The sequence below is a fragment of the Hyalella azteca genome, unplaced genomic scaffold (assembly GCF_000764305.2).
Source record: "Hyalella azteca isolate HAZT.00-mixed unplaced genomic scaffold, Hazt_2.0.2 contig8982, whole genome shotgun sequence".
NCBI classification, from domain to species: Eukaryota; Metazoa; Arthropoda; class Malacostraca; order Amphipoda; family Hyalellidae; genus Hyalella; species Hyalella azteca.
In genome coordinates, this window is record NW_025939063.1 from 75,448 (window position 1) to 101,390 (window position 25,943).

The 25,943-nt window shown below is 38.7% G+C and overlaps 3 protein-coding genes across 3 annotated transcripts; all 3 read right to left on the bottom strand.

The window, feature by feature from the left end:
* Positions 1-3,297: 3,297 nt before the first annotated feature.
* On the bottom strand, positions 3,298-6,827 carry LOC108683141 (reticulocalbin-1). The gene is made up of 6 exons (XM_047881843.1): positions 6,808-6,827; positions 5,816-6,008; positions 5,304-5,389; positions 4,321-4,433; positions 3,859-3,964; positions 3,298-3,649 (listed from the first exon to the last, which is right to left on the bottom strand). Exons 2-6 carry the CDS (start codon positions 5,966-5,968, stop codon positions 3,472-3,474), a joined length of 636 nt encoding a protein of 211 aa, XP_047737799.1. The 5' UTR covers positions 5,969-6,008; positions 6,808-6,827; the 3' UTR covers positions 3,298-3,471.
* A 36-nt stretch (positions 6,828-6,863) lies between these two features.
* Positions 6,864-8,180, bottom strand: LOC108683142. Its single transcript, XM_018172425.2, has 2 exons — positions 7,996-8,180; positions 6,864-7,000 (listed from the first exon to the last, which is right to left on the bottom strand). The coding sequence occupies exons 1-2, from the start codon at positions 8,162-8,164 to the stop codon at positions 6,867-6,869; spliced, it is 303 nt and encodes a 100-aa protein (XP_018027914.1). The 5' UTR covers positions 8,165-8,180; the 3' UTR covers positions 6,864-6,866.
* Positions 8,181-13,672: 5,492 nt separating this feature from the next.
* Positions 13,673-20,711, bottom strand: LOC108683135 (aldo-keto reductase family 1 member C15). The gene is made up of 13 exons (XM_018172422.2): positions 20,592-20,711; positions 19,903-20,020; positions 18,939-19,094; positions 18,325-18,417; positions 18,076-18,231; positions 17,545-17,661; positions 17,242-17,328; positions 16,390-16,506; positions 15,961-16,079; positions 15,269-15,361; positions 14,789-14,954; positions 14,522-14,619; positions 13,673-14,044 (listed from the first exon to the last, which is right to left on the bottom strand). Exons 2-13 carry the CDS (start codon positions 19,984-19,986, stop codon positions 13,993-13,995), a joined length of 1,338 nt encoding a protein of 445 aa, XP_018027911.1. The 5' UTR covers positions 19,987-20,020; positions 20,592-20,711; the 3' UTR covers positions 13,673-13,992.
* Positions 20,712-25,943: the final 5,232 nt, after the last annotated feature.

Consider the following 25,943-nt stretch of genomic DNA (forward strand, 5'->3'; position numbering starts at 1 on the left):
ATTAACAATAAATAATCTCTGGACTTCAACGAATCCTATTTTTGAAAATTTATGTACAGGTATATTCAAATATTTTAATTTAATTTTTTTCAGGAATACGGTACACCCAGGTCATGCGCGCTCCCAAGTGCCAGAGAGCCGTGGTCAAGTTCAAGTACTTCAACATCGAACCACGTGACCAAGAAAATCTTTGCGCCTCCGGCTCGCTAGAGATTCGCACTGACGCCTCCGTGCCGGCCGGGGAAATGTACGGCTGTCACTGTCTAGAATGATATAACTAAACGGCAGTTTTCTCACGCAATTAAAGGAAAAAAGGACAAAGCCTGTACATGCCCACTTTATTATCATCGAGTCTAAATTCCAGGGTGAAAGGAGGAAATTTAAATAGACGTGAATTAATTTACGGTTTAAGCAATTTATTGAATTATTTTTAATGTATAATGTATGTGTTAATACGATTAGACATTTTTTAGATATTTTTTAGTTGTCAGTATTCGATTTTTGTTAGAAATTGCATACAATTATTTCTTTTTAAATTCCCAACAGATTCTGCGCTGATGAAATTAAGGAAGGAACTGAGTTCAAAAGTGAAAACTCTGAGCTCATCTTCCACTATAAGAAACGACCTAGTCAGGAGAATGAAGAACGAGGCTACAAGGCTATCTTCACCACCGAGCCCATCCCCAAATGCGGGTACGCGTTAAAAAATATAACTCAGTACTCGCTGCAGTGAGTGAAGAGAGCGCATTTTCTCGTCGACGAAAACGTGAAGTCACGGACGGACAGACAGACAGACGGACGGACAGACAGACGGACATGGCAAGCACAATAGTGCATTTTTTCCATAAAGGAGAAAATACGCTAAAAACGATGCTTGAGTTGTGTTTAATGATGATTGCTTATTATGGATTAGTAATAGCGCTGTTGATTTTTTTATGTAGTACGATACAAGGATTTTTCGGCACTTCGTAGGAGTATATTCTCCTACGAGAAATGGAGTTCATGCACAACTAAAGACCTCACATTATTTATGAATAATTTTTAAGCGAACATTAAAACCCCGTGGTGATGTGTCTGTCAGCCCGAAAATATAATTTTTATAATTGTTAAACGTTTTTCTTCAGCAGGTGATGCAGATGTGGGCAAGAAACGACAAACCACCTGGAGGCAGTTTTGAATAGTTTTTCTTTTGTGTGAAAATGTAATCACGTTTGCACTTTTTCCATGCTACAAAATCAATAAAAACATGTGTGCTTGCAGTAAGCAATTCTATATCCCATTTTTAATTTAAAAAAATGGTACTTGCGTTTGAAACCGGTTAATTTGGACGGAGAATAAAGTCTGTTTAGCTTTCATTATTTTTAACTGTATATTCAAGCTATGAAATACCAAGATATACAAGACAGAAAATACTTTCAAAAATTTTTTTAGAACATTATCAAACGGCAATAAAAGCAATATTATACGCAGAGGAAAACGATATATAAAATTTGCTTGCTCTGAAATATTACCCCGGAAAACAAGGGCACAATGCAATGGACAAAAACGGCACTAAACAAATCGTTTCCTTTTGAGACATTGATCCCTTTGCCCATAATAATAAACTAACGACCAATCTAACGTTATTAAACAATCGATCCACATAATAATAAAAGGTCTCAAATCCTTATTCTATCTGTTTAAATTTACCGGATGAATTTTATCCGGAGATTGATTCTTTAAGCTATCGCGAATCATTTGGCCATTATAAGAATTTCCAGTGCTGCAATGAGGAGGGATAGATGGCCGTTCGCCTTGCCTGAACACATCTACGATCAGTTGTTCTCGAGCCTTTGACATGATACATTCTATTGAATGTATCATATTGATGTATCATATCATATGATGTATATTGGATGTATCATATCATATATTGACATGATACATCCAGACATGATACATTCTATTGAAAGTTTCTTTTGTGCTGTGTAGTCATGTTAGTGTATTGCACGAGGTTAATCGAAATAGAGGAGCGGAGATTTGAGACGTCGAGACAACAGCTCCAGAAAATGGTCACAAAGATCTGATAACAAATGCAACTTCACGTAGGGAGGTTGGCTTTAGATTATTAAAATGTCGGTTCAAAATGACAATCCCGAGAAAATACTTTATTAAAATTGCCTGCAGTTATAAAATAGTATTGAAATGAAATCAAGAAATCGTTCATTTTCATGAAAATAATAGCTTCAATCTTTACCCAACTCTTATCTCGAGGGTCGACCAACTTCTCATAGCAATATTTTCCTGTAGAGCCCAAAAATATAAGCTCTATTTTTCTCACTAGATCCTAAATACTGAAGCGGTTTAATAGCCAGTGATTGTAGTAGCCTCGTTAATAATTGATAGCGTGTTTTTCGGGACATGGTAATAAGAGAAATTAAAAGAGATTGATAATATATGTGTGAGCGTAACTCTGGACTTCAACAAATATTTATCACGGAGATGTGATGGTATATTTATTCTGGCAACAGGTTAGAGGGAAGGTTTTTCCTTCAATGTTATTATGTAGGCGCTCCAAAAAAAATCTTTTCTTGTACATCACAACTCGTTTGGATACAATTAGGGAAGGCTTTATGACATTACACAGATTAAACACCTTCTAATATTTGTCTAACGAGTTCTTAAACCAAGCTCGTTCAGAGAATTTAATGAAGCTTCTAGAAAAAAAATGGATCTTAGAGACCTTAGAATATTTATTTTTCTGCTTGCGCGCATCAGGAATCTATAATGATAAGCACTTAATAAACATCCATACCGATAAAAATCCGGATTTTTACTCTTTCTAGTCGGGAATTTTTTCTTCAACAAGAAGCCCTTCGCGCAGTGGGAATAGAAAAGCAAGTGGTACCGATGGACTCATTATGTTAAAAAGAATAGGTTAATCGTCTATTCAATATAGGGTAGAATGTAAATCACCATCGATTCTCGCTCCCTTCACACGTGTAAGCTCTCGTTGATACCCAAGGGTTTCACTTGGGAATACCGAGATTAACGTGCATGCTTTACCATCAGTTGAATTAGATCAGCAACGTACCACTGTGGGAGCGGAGTAAATCAAAGCTCAAAAATAATATTCTCATTGTGAGCATCGGTGAATAATTGAACGTTCTGGTTGGCGCCTTCTGCCAGACAAAAGGATTTATGCGATATTATGTAAAAATGTAACTTTACAAATTGATCACATCTTTAGCCTTTATTTGTTATACAGAACAGAGTTGATCACATGCTAAATTCATCAATATTTAATAAAACAAATGATTGAGATATATGTTGTACATTTATTTCTTTATTGATAAAATTGGACTTGAACGCATACAGGATAAATGTTTACTCGGTAGTGATTAAAATATAAGCGAGTTTCTTCAAACATACACATCACACACAAACGCAAACACACCGAGCTAAAGTTGGCTCTGCTGCACTCAAGCTCAACTAAAGCTCGTCCCTGGCGCGGCGCTCGTCAAGGGCTTTGACAAGGCGAGCGCCCTCAAGCAGAAGCGGGTGCCGGCGCAGCGTCCGAGGAGCAGATTTCAGTTCTGATAAAGTCAACCGCTGGTCTCCGTCGCTGTCAGCAGCTAGCAGGCCGGCTACAGTTGCTTCGACCTCCGTCCTGTTGAGGTCTGACACTGTGTACATTGCTGATTATGGGGGATTTAGACAGTCAAGACTGTGGATACCTGACTATACTCTGGCATGTTGGGAGGCGAAATTTTCATGAATACCGATACTATCAGTTGTCAACTGTCCACTAAAGCTTTGTCCAGTGAATTAATCAGGACGGAGGAATAGTCAATACTAGTCAGTACTATAACCACTCACGAATAGTCGTGACGCAGCCACGCCATCAGCTCCTCCTTCGTCATCAGGCCATCGTCGTTATCATCCTCGTCTTCAAACTCAGCCGGCCGGGCGTCCTCGTCAACGTCTGTGTGAATGGTGAGGTTAAGGGGGAAGAGATCAGTTCCAATTCAATGCGGGTTAGAGGAAGTGTTAGCATCAGTGGGCGAAGCGGCAGAGTAAGCATGCATAATTGGGAAAATATTCTGGTGGGAAAAATTCAAGTATTACCATTTAGAGAGCACAGATGCACCTAAGTAAGGCAGTGCATCACTTCTTCAGTATGCACGCCGGTTCTAAATGACTTAGTCTTCCTCTCCCCATTGAGGTCGACTCGATAAGCATTGTAACCTAGCGCCGAAATAACTCTTCTCGGATTTTCATCAAACAAAAACTTCTCAAAGTCTTGTAAAGGTCACCGCTCGCCCAAATTTGCTTCCTCACCAACGTTAGTGACGAATTCTTGCTTGTTGAGGCTCCCGTCACCGTCGGTGTCTTTACGTTCCATAGTTTGCCGGTACAAAACTTCCAGCGTGTGATCAAACCGGTCGGGCTCCCTGCCCAGCACAAACACCTCATTAATCAGTATATGGTTCCTGTGGCAGCAGTCAGTAATACGCCTCATAAAACAGCATGTTTTCTCTCTGAAGGCAGTTAGCACTAATATTTCCTAAAACAGGTAATGGTTCCTCAGGCGATAGTCAGAACAAATGTCACATTAAATGCCATATCGCACCTCCAGCAGCATTGAAGACTGGGATGAGAAATTTGGGAAAAGCCTGAAAAGAATTCACATTAAGTTCATTCGCATCGGCCAGCTGCCATACAACCCATGACCATATTCATTGTTAACGAAGTGAGTTTAGTATACGTGTATACCTCACATGAACATATACAATATATCATACAAGTGTGTTTATCGCTATCGTGAGCGCACAAGATTAATTTTATTATAAGCAAGGGAACGAGATATGTGGTTGAGGTAAAAAAGGAACACGAGTATGACATTGTGAGGAGATAAGATGTCGGCAAGGATTGAGCCAGTTGTTGATACAAGTAAATTCTGGAAAAAATGCCTTGCTTGTAATCTCTACAAGTTTGCCGTCTCTTGAATCTCTTTGTACTTGGGCATATATCGTAACTTCTGGTACCGTTTAAGATTTTTGTTCCAGTGGTAACCAGGAGAGAGTACCAGGATTGAAGCAGTCAACTATGGGTTCGATTTCAGCTCCCGGTGACAATTTTAGTCGAATCCGCGCGGAGGCCGGGCGGTTAAGCAACGCAAAATTGGAACAGCGAGTTACATGTTCGAGACCGCAACAAGCTGTTAATATTCAACGATGTTCAGCCACAGGTCTATTGGCCTAATGAACGCTGAAACCGCTATTATTCTTATTATGACTCCACTCCCCCGATCCGGCACCGACCTGAACGCCTGGTGCTCGGTCTCATTCAGAAAGTTGTCGTCGTCAGCGTCGGCAGCGTCGAACAGCTCCCGAGCTTCCTGCAGTTTCTGCAGAAGAAGTGAGTTTCTTTTCATGGTGAAACATTCAAACTATTCAGAATGGAGTACGATAGTAGTCGATAGCATATCTTAGTTATTATTAAAAGCGTCATTAATTCATAAATTTATAACAGTTATAACCAAAGATGAAATGCAACTCCCTTATGTGCAAAATTCATGGTTTATTGACCAAAAATCACATAGATAGACCAACAATTATTGACTCTATATACCCAATCCGCTATTTCAGGACCGTCGTTTCAATGACGCTCGGAAACATAATTTTGGTGAAATTGAATAAATAATCAAATTGACAAGTAAATAAAAAATTTATTCTACTTTCTAAGGAGAAAACTTGAACTAAATCTAAAACCGTACATATCTTCACCTAAAATGTGTATGTTGGTAATACAGAAATACAATGCTAATTAGTACCCGTTGTTTGAGTTCCAGGAGCCTGGCAGAGACTACGACGTCATTGGAGTCGTCATCATCATCAGTGTCGTCGTCAGTGCCATCGTCAGCGGCGTCATGCTGGTACTGCTCGAGCTCTTCCCATGAAACTTTGTTGTCTTGGTCCACGTCCATCTCTTTGAAAATGGCTGCTGTGTCTGTCTCACGAATGCGTCTGAAGAATAGATAGAAATGCTAGCTTAAAAATTCAGTCAGGTGCGTAATTGAATGTAGGGGGAAATCTACGGAAATGATTGCAGGGATTTTGACGTAGCACCCTGCAAGAAGAAAAATTGGGCTAAAATTAGGTAGTGTGGGTTCTGAAAGCGGAGTCTAGATTCTAGGGACTTTCACTATACAAATTAATTCTATGATAATACATGATATTCAAGCTATTTATGCCACGCAAATGCAAGTTCTCGAATTCTTCTAAATTTAATGTCGACTTACGTTGCCAGATTTTCTGTTTCATTCGCTGGCAATGATGGATTGTTAACCAGCAATCAAATATGTTATGGAAGTCATAGCTCCATCAAGTTTTGCCAAAATGTTCGATTATCCTTCAACCCAGAATATGAATGAAATTTGAAGTACATCTTATTCAGCTGCATGGTCGCTTGGCACGCACCGCCAGCGGTAGCATGCACCCACTCACGTCGCGGCGCTAAGGAGCCTGTACACGGGGACAGTACTGGCGGCTAGTAGGTCTGGCAAATGCCAAATGTCTGCCGCTTGTCGTTTCTGCCGCAAGTAAGCTTAGACACGAGACAAGTTTAAGGTGCCGCCGTACCGGTAACGACTAGATACCGACACGACGGCCCCTTAAATTTGCCTCGTGTCTGAGCTTACTTGCGGGATAGACACTTAGCGGCAGACATTTGGCATTTGTCAGATCTACTTGCCGCCAGTACTGTCCCCGTGTACAAGCACCTTAAGGCAGCCACTCACGTCGCGGCGCTAAGGCAGCCACTCACGTCGCGGCGCTAAGCAGCCACTCACGTCGCGGCGCTAAGGAGCCACTCACGTCGCGGCGCTAAGGAGCCACACGCATCTCCGTCGCCGTTAAGAAGCCGTCGCCGTCCGCGTCCACGAGGTCCGCCGCCAGCACCGCCGCCTGCAGCAGCGAACGCCGCGGCAGGTCCTCCACCTCCAGCAAGTCACCTCGCGCTGAGGGCAAGACGAGAGGAAAAACAATTTAAACAACATTTTATGTATGTTCGACAAGATTTTAACATCAACATTTCTTCATATTCAGCAACATTTTAAACGACAGCATCAACATTTCTTCATATTCGGCAACATTTTAAACGACAGCATCAACATTTCTGCATATTCGGCAACATTTTGAACGACAACATCAACATTTCACAATATTCGGCAACATTTTAAACGACATCATCAACATTTCTTCATATTAGACAACAATTTAAACCTCAACGATATTTTCAGTCATGCTCGACAAGATTTTGGTCCGACAACAACTTTCGTTGTTACACATTTGCTTTATTTGGCCCGGAATACTGTTCAAATTGTTCATATGTTATTAATTTAATTAGTTGTTCACTTCATTCTTTTTATGCAAGCATTCGTGCATCTCAGAAAAATGTGAGCTTTTGTACAAAAGTTACGCATTTTTTGCCATAGTGTGGGTCATCCTAACCCAGTTAGGGTCAGGGGACACGATACGTCATATACCGGAAAAAGAAAAGATATTGACGTGCATAAATTGACAAGACTTCTGCACACGAAAGCTGACTTTTTATACTATCAGAATCGAAATTTTACCTAACGACAGGCGTTTTACCAAGAACCATTTCCGTGGATCACAAAGAGCGCGACTATACTTGTTTCGATGAAAAGGAATTGAAATAAGCTTCAAAAAGGTATCGACTTGAAATAAAACGAACGGCCGTCCTCGTCCGGCGATCGCAAAATAATATGCATTATATTAAACCTATAGGCTTCATGGTGGTCACAATTTTGAAAATGATAATTCAATAAAATAATATGCGCGCTGGACTAACTCTGAAGCCGTGATTGTGGTTTGAACCATCTCATCATTAAGTGTGCTTGAACATAAATTTTACAAAGAAGTTCAGAGCATCCGGTAATTAAGGAATAACTATAGTTTAGTTGTTTAGTTCTTAAAATACGACGCTCACCTTGCGCTAACACTCTTGCCAGGTCACCATGCTCGTAATCATCATCCTCCTGCTTAATGATTAGTAGGTCCTCGGCATCATCATTATCAGTTGTTGCTCTGACGAGCAAAGCAGTGGTGAATAAAAAGATCAAGATGGCAGCCTTTCCCAAATTCATCTTGTTCGTCATACTGAATTTTCTGCAATAAATTCCGACATGGATCACTCATTCTTTATTTCCTCTCATGTAGAAGCGAAATCATTTGTAGTCATATAAATTCACACGAAACTAAGTAAATTATTTTGAGTATAAGTGGGGAACAGCATAAGTATATCATTTGTCATTTAATTGTAGGGAACAGCACAAGTATCCACATGTCGTCAAGTTACGCAAGCCATATTTGTCAAACAATAGTAATTATCACGAATTGTCGTTGTCATACTCAAAATCTGCCGACATATTAGTTCCAATACCGTACTTTAGTTGGGCGGCTCTAGGACATATGAATAACTTGCTCACAGAAGCGGAAAACTCTAGCAATTGAGAAGAATGGATTTAGATTAAGCGTTGTGGTGAATACTGTTTATTGTATATATGACGCGAACGCTTCCCAAGGCAGATTCGTGTATGCACGACGCCTGCCCTATAGTGTGCTCAGTTGTGGTTTGATTGATCAAGATCAGAGGAGAAATCAGTTCATATTTGATCAGAATTTGACGGCGAGAGGAAGGTACAGGCAGTATGGTGACTCACGTCGAGTTCTTATTAGTTTAGTTCTTCACCAGCTTTACACACTGAACACTTGTCTGAACATGAGTCACTAGCATGAGAAACAGAGTAGAGAGCACTGCTTACCTCGCTTCACAACCTCCTATACGCGACTGACGCTTCAGACTTGGTAGCGTGAATGGAGAAGTATTTTTATGCAATTGCTGGGAACGATTGCAATATTTTTACAATGTTGCCCACGAGTTTATTATGCTGAGATGTAGTTACCATAGGTGCCCAATCGATTGAATCTGGCAAAAGTTTCCAGAATATAGCACGAGTATAGCGAAAATTATGAATTACTCAATTATGTAAATGCAACTATTACGAGGTATCATTCACTGCCACTGTTTTTAAGGAATTTTTTGGGCAGTAGAATATTTCATTTAATCCAATGACTAATTAAAACGAGTAATGCTCCTTAATTTGTGTTACAATTTTTTTATATAAATTTATTGATATTTTTTAAATCAATCAAAATTCTGAAGAAAATTGGACCTTAATTTGACTTGCTTGTTGCAAAGGCCAATTAGGGAAATTCAATGATTTTAGTTAGTTTTCGAAATCCAAACAAAAATTTCAGGAGCAATCCTTCAATCAGGAGTAATTATTACTGCTTTCGGGCCACGTCGTACTAATTTTAGGTTAGCATTTAAAAAGATTCCTAGCTAAGAAAATACCACAGTTTCACATCAACTAGATATGAAGGCATGAATGGAAAATTTATGTAGAGGGAAAAACGAGCTTTCAAATAAAAGAACCAAAAAACAACTTAGATAGAAAGCATTTATAGGCAATATATTTATTGAATGAGCACGTTTCAACGTTTTAGCATAGGCCCAAGCATACCAGTAAACTATTTTTCTATATCTATGTCCGATTCAGCTGCGCCGGATTATCGCGGAATAATTATTAACTTTACAAGTTTTGAAAAGGGAAGTATTATAGTTCACCTAAAAGGTAACTCGATATTCTGCCCCTGATAGGTCCTGTTTTTCGATTTTTTCCGACAATATCGTCCGCACGACGATAATTTCATTTGAATAGTCTAATTGCATTTTATGACTTTTCAGTAACTCTGCTGTGAACTCGTAGGCTGCAACGTTAGTTGTACAATGATCAGTTCAATAAAAATAATCATCTTCTATCATCTTCTATCTTCTATTCGAGAACAGACTATAGATAAAACTATAGAAAAAATATATGTTCAGACTTGAAATGCCTATAGCACCATATCGAACCCGGTGGAAGCCTAGTAGCTATTTCAAACTATCGTCAGACCAGAAAAGATCCGGTCAAATGACACGATTTTAGATCTTCTGTGAACAAGGCACGAAAAGTAAGAATCGGCGACAGTTACATCAGGCCTACTCTCCAGCGCCGACATCACTATGTTATGTTATGTTAAATTGAACGCCACTTAAATCCACGTTCTATATTTTCATCGAAACGTCTCCGAGACAAGCTCTGTAATCAGTTCAACAGTTTAAAGATAGGTTTCAAGATTCAAATCTCGACACCCAACATTCTTTATGGCTGCAACAAGTAAAAAATTACACCTTCAATAATCCGCCTTCTTAAGTAAATTTCACAATCATTAATTCGTGCTGCAAAAAGATTTGAGCGCCGTAGATTGTTGGATGATTTATTTCTCAACGAATTTCGCCAATACCAAACGTCAAACCTATTACAGGGTGCGGCGCGGGAACTTACTTATTTGAATTGCGCGCCACGTGGCGGCCATTAGTCCTAGGAAGGTGGCGCCATGCGCAATATGGTGCGCGGGCTATGAAGTTTTTCGTCCACTCAGTTCAGTTAACAAACTGGACACTCAAAACTTGCAATGCACTCAGTAATCTACCCAGAGTATAATTTACCCTGAATTTCGTAAACATTTTTTTAGTTTATCAAATATATTCTTGGTCCAATAAAATTACCCAACTCTTTAAACATCATCCTCAGTGAACAGGTAAAATCGCCATAGCAGACCCCAAGAATCGCAAAATCAGTTAAACTTGAATTTTGACTCCTACCTTAAAGGGGAAGGTCGATTTACTTCGGTTAAACTAACAGAAAATGCAGGTATCGCCACTCTTCGAGAAATCTGTACGAATTTAATGGATTTCTTCCGAACCTTTCCTTGAGTCGACCTCTAACTCATCAGAGAGCTGCACCAACAGTGAACTCGACAAACCGTCTACTGGCAACACTGACTGTCTAAACTCTAAAACAGTTCTGCAGCCAAGCGACACCGTTCAGTGCGCGTATTCTTGAAGATCGAGAAAATTCGTGATACTAGGATCAACGTGCCATTCAAAATTAATTTTATGTACAAACGGCCGCAGCAATAAATTACTAAACTAATACATCCACACCCATGCAAACAAGAAGCAGACATAGCTCTTCTGGAGAAAAAAAAACTGAAAATGAAACCCAAGTAGTTCGGCAGCACACAATTCCAAACTATTAGATTCACATCAAATTTCATGCCAAACCAGTTCACTTAGATATTCGTAAATTTCTTAAATGCATTTCCGATTGGTGAACATATTTCCCATTAAGGAAATAATCAATAGAAACGTTTAATAAAATTACCATTCATCACAACTGCACAATCTTGACCCTAGTTCCAACTTCTTCCTTGCAAAAATCTAACAGAGTTCAACGCAGTCTTAATCAGAAATACATTGTTCATGAAACATAGCCCGATATAATTATTTAAATAAGCATAAATCAGAGTATAAGTACAGATTTATCTAAAATAGACCTCATCTGCATTAATTCATTGTTACCCAAATTGAATAAAACGGTGAAGTTTTCACTTCTCCTATGGTAATTCCATGTAAAAACTATTGGCCATGATTAGAATGCTCACGTATGGGTCTAAGTGACGTAAATTTAAATCACAGGACCAGTTACAGAACATCGATTTGACTGACTATTTCCACGATCACAAGGTGGACCAAAATGAGACGTCTCCGGCCGTAATTTGTCAGAGACGTTAAATTGAGCAACGATAATTCAATATATTTCCCTTACATGCAGTATTAAAAACGTTCATGAACGTAAATGCCACACAACCAGAGTTCGCCTTTATTGCGTATCCATGCAAGCGAGACCCCGTCACCTACCTCAGCCTATACTCTATCAATGACTGATTCAGACTGAAGGTAAAGCGTGCGCATGGTGCCTGATAACTTCTTTTCCGTTATTGGGTATTACTGAGACATTTTTCGGTTAATTTTTAATTCGAATTTTATTAGAAAATTCGGTTAATTTTTAATCTAATAACTAATGCCATTGTAACAGAGAACCAAAGGAAGCGCATTGCATTAAATTAACTCGAAATTAATGTAGTTCATTTCACAAACGAATGAATTTTATTTTATCTATACTCAAGTAACTGAATATAAGATTACAATAATTCGAATAATCGTCTATTTATCGACAGAATTAACTTCAAAGCAGCGAGTAAAGTTAAAAGGTATATAAATATTTTCTTCGGGATATATCGAACAATCATTCGCTGGCCTGAAGCAAACCAATCCGGTTACATTGTTTTAGTATAGGATAGTATAGTATCTTCGGCATTAAAGAGTAGGCCTGGATAGGCCTGTCGCCGATTCTTGTGCTTTTCTTGACTAGACTGGCCTTTTGATCAGATCAGAAGCTTCATAATCTTCAATCTTTCTTCATAAGACTTGCCCTTTAATCCTGGAATTGTCCTTGTTGCACGTCTTTGAACACTCTCAACTAAATTTCTGTTCTTTTCAAGTCTCGGTGACCACACAACGTTTCCAAACTCTAGGTTCGGGCGCACGACAGAGGTGAACAACAGCTTCATCAATTCTATATCTAGGAACTCGTAGGAGCGTCTGATCAGCCCAAGCAGTTTATTGGATGTATTAACTTGCGTTTCAATATGCCTATAAAATTTCAGCTCCTTGTCGACACAAACTCCAAGATCTTTTTCCACGCAAGATTTATCAATCATAACCCTCTCGTTAAGCAACCGTGTTTTCTCATGCTGTAAGCTTGCTGTTCATTGTTCTTGCCGAGGTGAAGTACTTTGCACTTGTCAGCATTGAAACGCAGCTGCCACGTATCAGCCCAATTAACTAAACTATCAAGATCATTTTGCAGTTGCATTTTATTTGACGCATCCTTAACTGTATTATAAACTTTTGAGAAATGTCCTTTAACCAACCGATAAATGAAAAAATCTTTCGCTTTCATTAATGCTGTCTTCGTTTAAACGATTTTAGGACTGAAATGCAACATTGCTTCATATTGAAAATCAGCAACCTTCAGTTTACAACCTCACTATAAAATTATTTTTTATCCCGAAATTATAGTTTAAAGATGTAAATGGTATTGGTAGATTAATTCAGATATAATGGGGTATTTTGGTGAATGACTTTTCTTCAGAATTTTGATGGTTGTCACCAAGAAATTTAATCAACGCATTGATAATTTATGCAATTGTGCAGCATTTAATTGTCCATTGTGATAATAAAGAAGACGAAGTATGGGCCCGTGTATTATTTCTCAACTATATTGGTACAATTTTGTTATTTATCTAACGGTGTAGCTAGAAATAAGGTAGAAAACCCTCATTTGAAATATCATTTATTCCTTAGAAGACACCAACCAACAATACAAAAGAAACGTTCAAATTTCAGCACTTATTATTCTGAATGTTTAACTATACTTGCGAGGAATTATAATCCAGCTCAGGCATCTTAGAAAAGTTTCCTGTTCGCATCATGTCTTAACTTTCGAGATCTGCCTTGAGGTTTACGTCTTCATCGGCTCCAAAAAAATGAATATCGGGGCCTATACTTTCAAAAAAAGTTAAGAGATCGTAAGTTCATCAGCCAATCATTGACGGCCTTTCAAGCAAAATCCACGAATCATAGACAAGAAAATAGATCATAAATACTTACGTTCACTTAGCGAGTTTTGAAAGTATGGCCCCAGAAAAAGTTCGGACTCGCACCCTAACCCTTCTGTGGAGGCGATTGATTTAACTTGATATTTTAAGCAGCTGGACCTTCCAATTGCATTAAATGAATATTTTTTCTAATGTACAACAGAAGTTATTTCGCATGATTATGTGGCATCAGTTGGTGCATGCATGATTGTCTTCCCAATATATTATTTATTGATGGTTGCGTGAAGGAGCACTACGCCATTCTGCAGCGGAGGAAAATTACCAAGAGCCCATGCATTGCAGCGTACGAAGGCGTTCAGCTATTGCTTGTTGTTATGGTCACTGGACACTCAGCGTGAAGCTCGAAACTGGGAGTAAATAGAAATAGATTAACGTCAATTCAAACTAACTAACGAAATAAATAACAAATGAAGTAATCTTAAATTATTGGCACTCTGCTTAAACCTAAACTCCACATTGTTCGTTGTGAATGCCAGCACACACTCTTAGAATGCTAAGGAGATGGTAGCACCCATGCATGGGTAGCGTACTACAAACACTTAAAATGCTAACATTACTATACCCATTTCAGAACCCAAGTGTACTGACTACACCCATACGTACCATACTGCACCTACAACCGTACCCGGACGTCACTTACTTCACCTACACCAGCACCCATATATGCACTCTGAAAAATTTATATATGTCATTGTCAAAATAATGCCATAATTTCTTACCCACAGCGTGAACAGAGAGCGCACGTAACACTGCATGATGCACCGTTTTGAGGAGGCAAGCTGTGTCAGGATGACCCACTTAGGGGCAAAAAGTACATCACTCACCCTCGGGTCCTGAGCAACATGAACGAGCGCGCTTCTTCTCCACGGTCGAGCGTACGCAGTGCGTCCATGGCCGACGCTGGCAACTGCCAGCCAAACACCTGCACAATTATTTGTATTGCTTAATTATTATTCTGATACACCATAAAATATTGAATGAATGAAAAAATGAAGTTAATTTTCTTCTAAAAAATTTATTTCTTATAATTCTATGTATTATCTAACTCTAAAATATCACATTGTTCTTGCTACTAAAAGCATTCATCTCACCTGGGCGTTCTCAGTAATCCTCGCAGGGGTAACAGACTTGGGTATGACAACGATGCCCTGCTGCACAAAGTACCTCAGCAACACCTGAGCTGGGGTCTTGTTCGTCAGCTCCGAGATCACGCGCACCACAGGATGGTCCAGCAGTGATGGGATTACGATCCCCACACTATGACACGGGGATTAGAAATAATTCATATTGTAATAATTCATATTTTATTGAATAATTCATATTGTAATTCAGATTCTTTCATTGTGCACCTTATATTGCTAGCCAAATTACAATGCAATGCACAGTAGACTTTCGATCGCAGTCAGTACATGTTAGCGGTTCCCCGCTACAATATCGCATTAGAAAAGTAATAAATAATCCAAAGTAAAAGTAAAATAATTCATATCGCATTAGAAAACTAGTAGAAGCTTGTAAATTATTAATATGAGGTATACAAATTTATAGATATTAGGCTTCTTTGTATGTCAAACTTACTTGAAATTCTGGTAGAGGTCTTGTTCGTCAGCTCCGAGATCACGCGCACCACGGGATGGTCTAGCAGTGATGGGATTACGATCCCTACACTGGGTCACGAAGTTTAAAAATAATTCAAATCGCATTAGAAAACTGGTTGAATATTATGTAAATGATTAAGATGAAATTTGAAAATTTAAATATAATAATCTTTTTTTGTATCTCATACTTACTTGAAATTCCGGTAGAAGAACAATTTTAATGATAGCTCACAAGATGTTTATAAAATTCAGGTATTGATGGCTCATAACTTTTGAACTGTCGTTTACTTTTCTACGATTTAGACTAGATGTACATATATATTTGAAGGAATTTATTATGGAAGAAAAATTTATATGATAATGCAATCGTTTTCGGTAAACTAATTTAAGTAATGATTTAATTCACTCCATGACAAAGAAAAGGTGTTCGATAAAAAGAACCTACATGTCCGTTCTTCGTCCATTACGATTTTTCCCGAAAAAAAACACATTCTATAAAATAATCACCATAAATATTAACTAGTTTAATAAAAAAACAGAGGTGACAACGAACCGTCAACGAATAAACATCAAATGAGTCAATTGTTTCAGGAAACACACAGAGTTTGAAGTGGGATATTTTACACATCACAATAATATGATAAAAGTTTTGGTAGGAATTTTCGTACCCAAAGGGCGTGCCCTTCCTGCCAGGAGAGCCGAGGGTGGCGTAGCTGGTGAGCACAAGTCCGGTCTGGCGGCTGTACTCCACCATGTCCGGCTGCTGGAACTCGGCGTGCATCTCCAGCTGCGCGAGGGAGTGGATATTCAGGAGATGTTTACAGACAATGACCTGTTCTCTCGTCAGTGTAGCTGCTGTTAAAGACGCAGGTCTGTTCTCTTGTGTGAGCAGTTATTGTTTACAGACGAATGACTGCTTTATAAAAACTGATACCCAGTTGCTGTTCACAGACTTAGTTCTGTTTTCTTAAGTGAGCATTAAATTGGATGTTAACAGTCGGAAGTCTGTTGCGCCTGTAAACAAATGGTTGTTAAAATGAACGTATATTTGATGCATTTCGTTTCTAAGTACCAAGATCCTCTGGATAAGAACATACCTGGTTGACAGCTGGCGGTATTTTTGCGATTGCAAAAAGTCGTCGAAGTTGCGCGGTCCCGAAATTAGAAACGCCGATACTCTTGGCGAGTCCCAGGTCCCGCACGGCCTCCATTTCCTTCAGACGTACACATGCGAGCGCCAATTAATGAGCGATATCATTATACACATGAGTTATGAGATATTTAATAACAATTATTAAGATAATAACGTTCAACAAACAAGTTCAAATTGCGATACAAATTAAATATCTCATGAGCTCGTCAATGGAACCTGTATTTCCAAAATTTTTCACTTGAGATGGAGATTCTTGCATCAACTGCACGACAGAAGTAATTGGTGCAAAAATCTCCACTTAAAATCCTATACTTGAAATTAGTGTTCATATCAGTGCATGAAACGCGACTATCGTAATCAGTGCGTCCCAGTGATTATATGTAATGATTTATTCTAAAAATGCTCACAAAAATGATCACAGTGAAAAAAGAATCATTTTCCTTAAACTTCAAATGATTTGAATGCCCATGATTATTTGGACATGTGTGCAAGTTTCGCGTTAATTAGAAGTATTGTAAAGTACCACGTTCAAATTATTTCTATATGCGCTACATGAAATAGTTAGTGCAGAATGATGTTCCTTCACAAATTTAATTCAAGAAGTATAAACTTAGAGAAGTAAATTAGTCATATATTGTCGGAATAGTGACACACTTTCTTCCCATAACACAAGCAGAGCGCGGATGTAGCACTGATGGCCTTTGCGCCGGTATAAACTGGGTCAGTGAATAAGGGCCAAAAGTTCATCACCGTTTAGACAAAGTCTCACTCATTTCTCTTAGCGTATTTTGCCCACCTTCCATAGCGCCACGTGGTCCGTGGCGTAGTCCACCACCAAGTTGCCGTCTGCGTCAAGGGGATGCAGCGTATCGTCGTCTCTGTACTATACCACAAAGTTAAATCAGAAACAAGCATTTCAGAAAATGCGAGTCTAATCGTTATTTGTCGCGAAATGCCATCATGATGATTGTTGAATTTGATTGAAGGCCTTCAGTCCCCGTAGTAAGCCTAAGAGGTACGTGTAAAATGCATAGTACGTATTCATGTTTGACGCTAAAAGTGATGCACATAGCACAATTATGTCAAGCGTTCGACTCACCAGGAGTCCAAAGGGACAGTGCAGCAGGAAGAGGTCCACATATTCCAGCTCGAGTTTCTTCAGAGATTTCCGTAAAAACTTTTCAACCCTTCCACCTCCCATGGCAATGAGCGGCAGCTGGTGGATAAAAATCTTTATTCGTACGCAAACGATAGAATTTGATAGTGAAGAAATTGTATATAAGTGGGAAATGTCACACCTCTTTTAAATCAGAGATGTGATATGGAAGATATGAAATACTGCAAACTGAACAGTAAAAATAAACACAAGCAAAATGCATTTATCATTTGATAGACAAATGATACTACGGCTTTCTTTCAAGTTCCTTTTTCTCTCAAAATAACAGTTCTTCATCAAAAATAAACAGTAGACAAATTATCACTGTAAATTCTGCGCTTCCCATCGTTGAGAGACAACGTCGTATTGTTTGAATTAACCATATGTACTTTTATGCAAATGTAATTGTTAGGGTAAAAACAATGGAATAAATTAATTATCGAACGTTTTACAACTAAATTTACATGGTGTAACCTTAGTAGTGACGAAGACTTCTCGCCTGTCTCCCCCCCAGCGACGGATGCCTTCTCCAACGGCCTCCTCATTAAGGTACGAGTACGCCGTGTCAATGTGTCGGTAGCCTGTCTCCAGCGCCCGCCGCACCGCCTCTGTCACTGACTCGTGAGCTGCCTGCGGGAGGGGGTGTAATTATTATTTACAGTTAATTAATGATTATTACTGCTGCAGGTGGAGGGTAATGATTATCTTTTGTAATTAACGATTATAGAAGAGGTCCACATATTCCAGCTCGAGTTTCTTCAGAGATTTCCGTAAAAACTTTTCAACCCGTCCACCTCCCATGGCAATGAGCGGCAGCTGATGGATAAAAATTCTTATATTTGTACGTATACGATAGAGTTTGATAGTGAAGAAATTGTATATTAGTTGGAAATATAACACCTCTCTTAAATTAGAGATGTGTGATATGGAACATATGAAATACGACAAACTGAACAGTAAAAATAAACACAAGCAAAATGCGGTTATCATTTGATAGACAAATGATACTACGGCTGTCAAGTTCCCTTTACTCTGAAAATAACAGTTTTAACAAAAAATATCATTAGACAAGTTATCAGTGTAAATGCAATGCTTATGAACAACTAACATGTCTCAGGGCTTAATTGGTACGCTAATTTTTGTTTTATATTTTCCTGACACAAGTGATGGTGACTACCTTCATGAATAGAAGTTTGGTGCAATTCAGCACCACCCACCGTTGAGTGACCACGCCGTACTGTGTTAATACCCCATACGTATATTTTTCTACAAATGTAATTGCTAGAAAAAATAAGTTAATTATCGAATGCTACACAAATAAATTTGCATGGTGTAACCTTAGTAGTGACGAAGACTTCTTGCCTGTCTCCCCCCCAGCGACGGATGCCTTCACCCACGGCCTCCTCATTCATGTATGAGTACGCCGTGTCAATGTGGCGGTAGCCCGCCTCCAGCGCCCGCCTTACCGCCTCTGTCACTGACTCATGCGCTGCCTGCAGTAGGTACGTGGTGTGGTAATTATTATTTACAGTTAATTAATGATGATGATCGAGTCAAAAAGTTGAGCTCTCGATCTGCAACTCGATCTGCGTACACGGGCATGTACACCCATAGCCCTAACAAAAATTAGGGCATGATAGAGAGTCTGCGAGAGGCTCGCTATAGTTGGGGTTGGCGCAATCACATCCTTCGTGTACTCGACCATCCGTGTAACATACTAGACTGTCGGTTACACTCTTGACGCCAGTTGTGCTAATACGTCCATATTGTAATCAAGGGTCCGTGCACCAACACAAATGAAAATTCGCGCACGGTCCTTCAGTTCCATCAAAAAAGTACTAGCGCAATGTTAGGCAAGCCTCCTGTTACGTTCACATCATTAGATTCCTCGCCCTTAAATATTATTGACTTCGCTGCGAGCGCGATTTGTGACGGTTCATTGCTTTGAAGGAAACTATATAGAATTTTTCGTAACCGGTAATGGATCTATAATTAATAGATTGTTGTCTCTATGGTACGGGTGAATCAGTGGATTACAGGTCAGAGTTTAATAAAGAATCGTAATCTCTGTAATGAGATGATTATATGAAAAAATTTCTGGCGCAGTCTGTCCGTAGCGATTTTTTGACAATCGATCACTGACTTTAAGAAGTTAGTCACATGTAAAATCACGGACAAGTAAGATTCAAGTATCATAAGTAACAAGTATCACAAGTAAAATTCAAGTATCATAAGTAACAAGTATCACAAGTAAGATTCAAGTATCTAATTAGTTGTTATTGTTCAATTTATTTCAAATACCTGCCATGTACCGAGGCCCAACAGTGGCATGAGGTTGCCATCGTTGAGCTTCACGTGGGTTCCGTTCACCACTTCAGCCGCCATCTTGCCTCCTCAAAATTTCGAATTGTGTTTTCCGCTGGAAAAATTTTAAATGTCAGATGTTTCCTTCAACTAATAAATATTAAATCCTTGATAAATAAATTGACGCTGCACGTACATCACATATTCTAATTCACTTGAAATGTCATAAATGCTTGGCTACAAAGTTTTGGCAAATGATAACAACTACGCGACTTCTAATATTGAAGAGTGTAAAAATCGGAGGCATTTAAGTTCCGAAGCACTGTTCTTAATCTCAACATCAACTTGCTGAATGTGCAGGTATAGAATAAATATCCTTTTATTGAACTTATATATGAATTGCAGCAGAATAATACTCATGAAAATAATCATGAAAATTTATATGAATTCATGAGATGTAGTATCGTGATGATTAGGGTACGATATATGTTTATTATCATCAATATTTTATGGAATAAAGTAGGCTTACAATCAGTATTATATTATGGAACGAAGAAAGCTGATAATCATTAAGTCATGAAAACTGAAATCATGAAGGAAAGGATTTACCCACTGTAGGCTAATGAGGATGGTACTAGACGCACCGTGATGTAGGAGGGATAACGGGGGTAAAACTATAGGCTCACCGTGATACAGGAGGGTTAATGAAGCTGTGGTGCACGCACTGTGATGCAGGAGTGTTAATTAATGAGCCTGAGGTGTACACACCGTGCTGCTAGGAGTATTAATGAAGCTGTGGTGTTCACTCCGCTATGAGTGTTAATGAGCTAGATACGCATTAGGTAGAAGGTATGGCCTTGATTTGAAGCATCTATCGAACACTGCAGGACTGATAAGCTTATCTCCAGAGTAATTTAGTGAGTGCACTAATGTAACCATCATCTGTCTCATTATTCATTAATGATAGGCGCGTGTTCTAACCCCATTATTGGAATTTAATAATCCAGCATCCGTAAAGTTAAATTATTAAACAATATCAATTTTACATTCTTGTTGATGAACTCTGAATCACCTGCCACAAAACAATACAAATTTTATAACACTTGATATTTTTATAAAAGCAGAAACAATTGCTATTAACAAATCTTTAACATATTGTTTATGTCCTGATAGAGGAATTCTCATCACGTGTACGAGTTTTAGGTCCAAAAGATGGACAAATAACAGTTTTCTATTTTTTTCGTATATTAAAGCGGCAAGATTCAAGATCGATCTCGCTGACGTGATTTTAACTATACCGAATAAGTCTCATAAGAACTTAGTCTCTTAAGCTTTTAGCGGATATTGAATCCATCTTTCAAATCTATTAGCATAAGTATATTCTCTTATCTTCTAATATGAATATGCTGAGACGCCTGACAGAATTTTCCATTGACAACTGTATCTTGATGAGTCTTATCTTTCTCAGTAGTCTTGTTCAAGACATCAGCATTTTCACTTTCTCTTAGTGTTAGATTGAGTTATACTCCAAAAATCTCACTGTTAAAATTTCAACGAATTATCATATTAAATTGACCATCAACGAATCCAAATATGAAATCAACATTATGTTTGTTGGCAAATTGTGTTCAAATGAATTTTATAATTTAATAACAAATTTATAATTCAATTTCAACTAGATATTTCAAAAAAATTACTTAACCCAGTCGAATCTGTAATGAAGCTCAATATTTCATGAAATATATAAAATAGCTTAGATATAAATTCTTTTAAAGATCTAACAGAATAGTTCTCATATTCTGATCCTTAATCATTTCTAAGCAGGTCATCTGCTTATTGCATTATTCAGGTAACCATAATGTTAAATTTATTAGGCAAAATGTTAAATTTATTATTCTTCTTATACCAACAAGCTGAGCGCTCGCTAATACAGTCTCTTACATCTCGATTTACAATTCCTCATTTTGTTTTCAAAAGCGTGCCATAGAGTTAATTTTCAAGGAAAATATGTCCTCATTTAGTTCTCTTTTTTACATGAAATTAAGGCATGCCTAAATGAAGATGCGCCCCACGTTTTTTGTTTTAGATGTTGTAAAATATTTTAACTGAAATACAAAAGACCAGGAGAATGAAAGCAAACAGAGATCAGTATAGCTGCCGTAAAATTATTTTCTACTTTTGAGTCCACATGAAAAACGTGGTCTTTAAAATTTTTTTATACATTTTATTTTCATTTACTTAAGAAGATTATGTGATGTAACTGTTAACAGTTGCTGTGTCACACTAACCGCCGCGTCGTTCGTGTAAAATATTTATTGCTGTTTTTACTGTTCGAAAAACTACCGTAAAAACGATCTCACTGGCGTTGCAGTAACCGGTTCCTCCCTGATAAATTAAACGCTAGTACGTTTTTCGGGAGAAAACGGAGTGCCTGTTCTTGTAAATGTAGCCTATTCTTTGTCAATTACGAAGTAATTGTGTATTTATGATCCAGAGCTCTCAGGCCTGGCCAGAAAATAATGACATTCCCTGAAAATTTTCAGCTCATTCAGCTGATAAATTATTTTGTTTAGCTTTATATTTTGGGCTCTATTTATAATATTCCATCTGTCCCTTTTGGTTTTCGTAGAACTTGACATTGGTTTTCATACAAAATTGTTGATCTTTTTAATCAATTTTAATTGATTTAAAATGTGTCTGCAGAGTTATAGCGCAAATAGCAAAAACTTTGAGGAATTCATGGGCTTAAGCGGGCCACTAAACATTCATTTCATTTATTTTATTCTCACAAAACAAATATTTTCCGCTTTCTTTTACGCTTAAAATTCATAAAGGATGGTTTTGAGCACTAAAACTGGCATGAGGATTTGAGGATTTCGTCATTGTACAGGTGCGCGTGAACATCTAACTTCAACTCTATCATATAGTATAGCGCTTAAGTGACGTGTAACCCGAACAACGCTAGGTGCTAACGCGGTTGTTTTTTATAGGTTTTTCAGTGTCACGATCATTGTTCTTCATCTGGAAAAGTTAGGTGTCCGTGTTGAAGTGAAGTGACAAGATCAACGCCCAGTTGAGGTTGAAACCACAGCCTATTTGAGCAGCTTAATGTTAAAGTAGGCGATAGAAACAATGTTTGAATGCAACACATATACTGGGGTGGTGCATCAAATCTTAGACCGAAAGCAATAACTTAGAAAACTTACAGGAGATTGGAATATTAGTACAGTAATGACTCGAATAAATGACAAGGTGGCGGACAAAGCATGAGTATACGTAAGTAATGCCCCGCCTGATCCCCCATTATTACCGCAAAGATGACTCAATTATGATGGAGTGTTTAGCCCCACAACTGGGCACTGCAGGGTCGAGAATTCAGATAGCGATCGAAGCTATAATAGAAGCTTGTTAGATAAATTTCGTAATTTCAATGTGGGCATTCAATTTCTTCAGTATCACGCACACACACAGATTAAACTCGAGACGTCTAACCAATCCTTTAACAAGATCCGATTTTGAGCATCGGCTGGGTTTGGAGTGCAGTAAATTTTAAAATAATTGATATTATTGAAGAACACATCATTTAAATCTGGTCAATTTAGGAAGCACCGGTTTTATATCCTCGGCTAAAATAAAATTCTAATTATGGGAACTTCATTCTTCATTGTGACAACGACAGATTTGATTGCGGGTGGCTCTTCGCCTGAACAGTTATTTTATCGAGCAAAATAGTGGATTCTGAGCTGCTAAAAATCGAAAGAATTTCTTGATACAGCTGTAGAAACAGCATTGGTGCTGGGCTTTACCACTTCACACAGCTGAAGTAACAGCCCTCGTGCATGGCATCAACACATCACACAGCTAAAGTAACAGAACTGGTGCTTGGCATCACTACTTCACACAGCTGAAGTAACAGCACTCCTGCTTGGCATCAACACATCACACAGCTAAAGTAACAGAACTGGTGCTTGGCATCACTACTTCACACAGCTGAAGTAACAGCACTCCTGCTTGGCATCACTACTTCACACCGCTAAGGAAACAGCATATTTATATACAACACGACAAACGTAAAACCAATAAAAATCCTTTAGTCATTTCAAACTTGATTACACGCATTCAACACATGGATGGTCACACAAACCACAACCAAAATCCTGATTTCCCGCACTCTACCAAAGATCAATGCGCAGTGAGAGTTTACTAGGAGTGCCGGAAATATTAAGACCAATTTGGCCATAGGGATGACAGGATCCAAAAAGCATTGCAAATATATTTCATTTGAGAGCCATGAAACCTGCACAAGAATTGGCCTATTGTTAGCAACGCTACGCATTCCAGTTCATAATAACAAAGCATGCCTTAAGGAACCAGTGAGAGAAGCGAGCAAGAAGCAAGAACCAGTGGCGAGAAGCAAGCAACAGCATCGTGCATCAGGTGGCCCAAATGAGGGCGGATGAACGATAATCAGGGGCGGCGATCCATCGTGGCCAGGGACTGCTATGTGCCAAACAAATACTAAGGATACTAAGGAAAGAACCCACACGAACGTGCATAGAATTGCGGGGTGAGATGCCTTCAAGGTGCTAAGCACGAGTATTAGTCGTTCTTGCTACACCACATGCGGCATTTATACGTTATAAACGCAATTCAAAGAATGTCTGTAGAAGGCAACAGCCTAAAGACCAGACATTGCCTACAGACCAGAGCTACGAACAGCTAACCGCAAACGCAGTCCGCTAATCCACTAACCGCCTATTTGCGAAGCTGACGTTTTCCTTGGCCGGTATGCCACCCTGACGGCTGACTACGTCAACATATTATGTACATCAACCAATCACGTCTTGTGTAACCTCTCACATCTTTTGTTACACAAGACGTTATTGATTTAAGTATATATGTTGACGTAGCCGGCCATCAGTGTGGCACACTGGCTAAGGACAACGTCAGCTCCGCTAATTAGCGGATAGCGGACTGTGCCCACCACTGCTTACAACCTATATAAGTGAAAACAAAACTTGCTCTGAACCGAAAATGGCATGCCGAAATTTAGCAAATGCCGCATTGTGTCAAAATTGGAAGGAAAACCTAATAACAAAACTTTGCCCGGGAATATTGTCAATCATTACCAGAGATAGCAGAAAACTCCGATTCCACATACTAATCACTACTGAAGATCAAAATGTAGTCAGTAGGAAATTCTAATTCTCAAACACATGCTTCGATACCTCCCATAAATGCCGCATTGTGTCAAAATTGGAAGGAAAACCTAATAACAAAACTTTGCCCGGGAATATTGTCAATCATTACCAGAGACAGCAGAAAACTCCGATTCTACATACTAATCACTACTGAAGATCAAAATGTAGTCAGTAGGAAATTCTAATTCTCAAACACATGCTTCGATACCTCCCATAGAAGTCCGCTTTCCCAGCGGCTAGCCACTAGGCTGCTAGTCTCATCAAGTTGCCATATAAACGGAGAACCCCGCTTTGAACGTCTTCGCCGCCGCAGTGCCTCGGAGAAAGAAAGTAACACACTGGAAGCTCCCAACCTGAAAATTAAAACCATATTAGGAAATAATTTTAACAGAGTGATCATATATGTTCCAGTGAATTATTCTCTAGACCAATAATATGAGGAATTTTCATTTATTTAGTTCTCATATATAATGAATAACATTCGATTTGGAGCGGTAATGCAAGACGAGTGCCCTTGCTGAGGAGTAAGCAGGTGACAACGAACAAGTTATTAGACGAAAAAATGTATAAACTAATGCAGCCCTGCAATCGAGTGCATGTGGCAGGGACCTAAGGAAATTAACTTTCATATGCGAAGATTGAATAGATAACCTATTCAAATTGTTAACAATTATGATAGAAATTAGAGTGATTGTTCAGTTGGGCCTATCGTTGAGTAATTACACAGAAAGGTCGTGACTCAATGCGATGGCAAATAACTTGTACATAAATTTTCATTGATTTGTGAGTAATAGAATGTTCAACTAACTGAACCGTTGTAATACGAGGAGAGAGTAC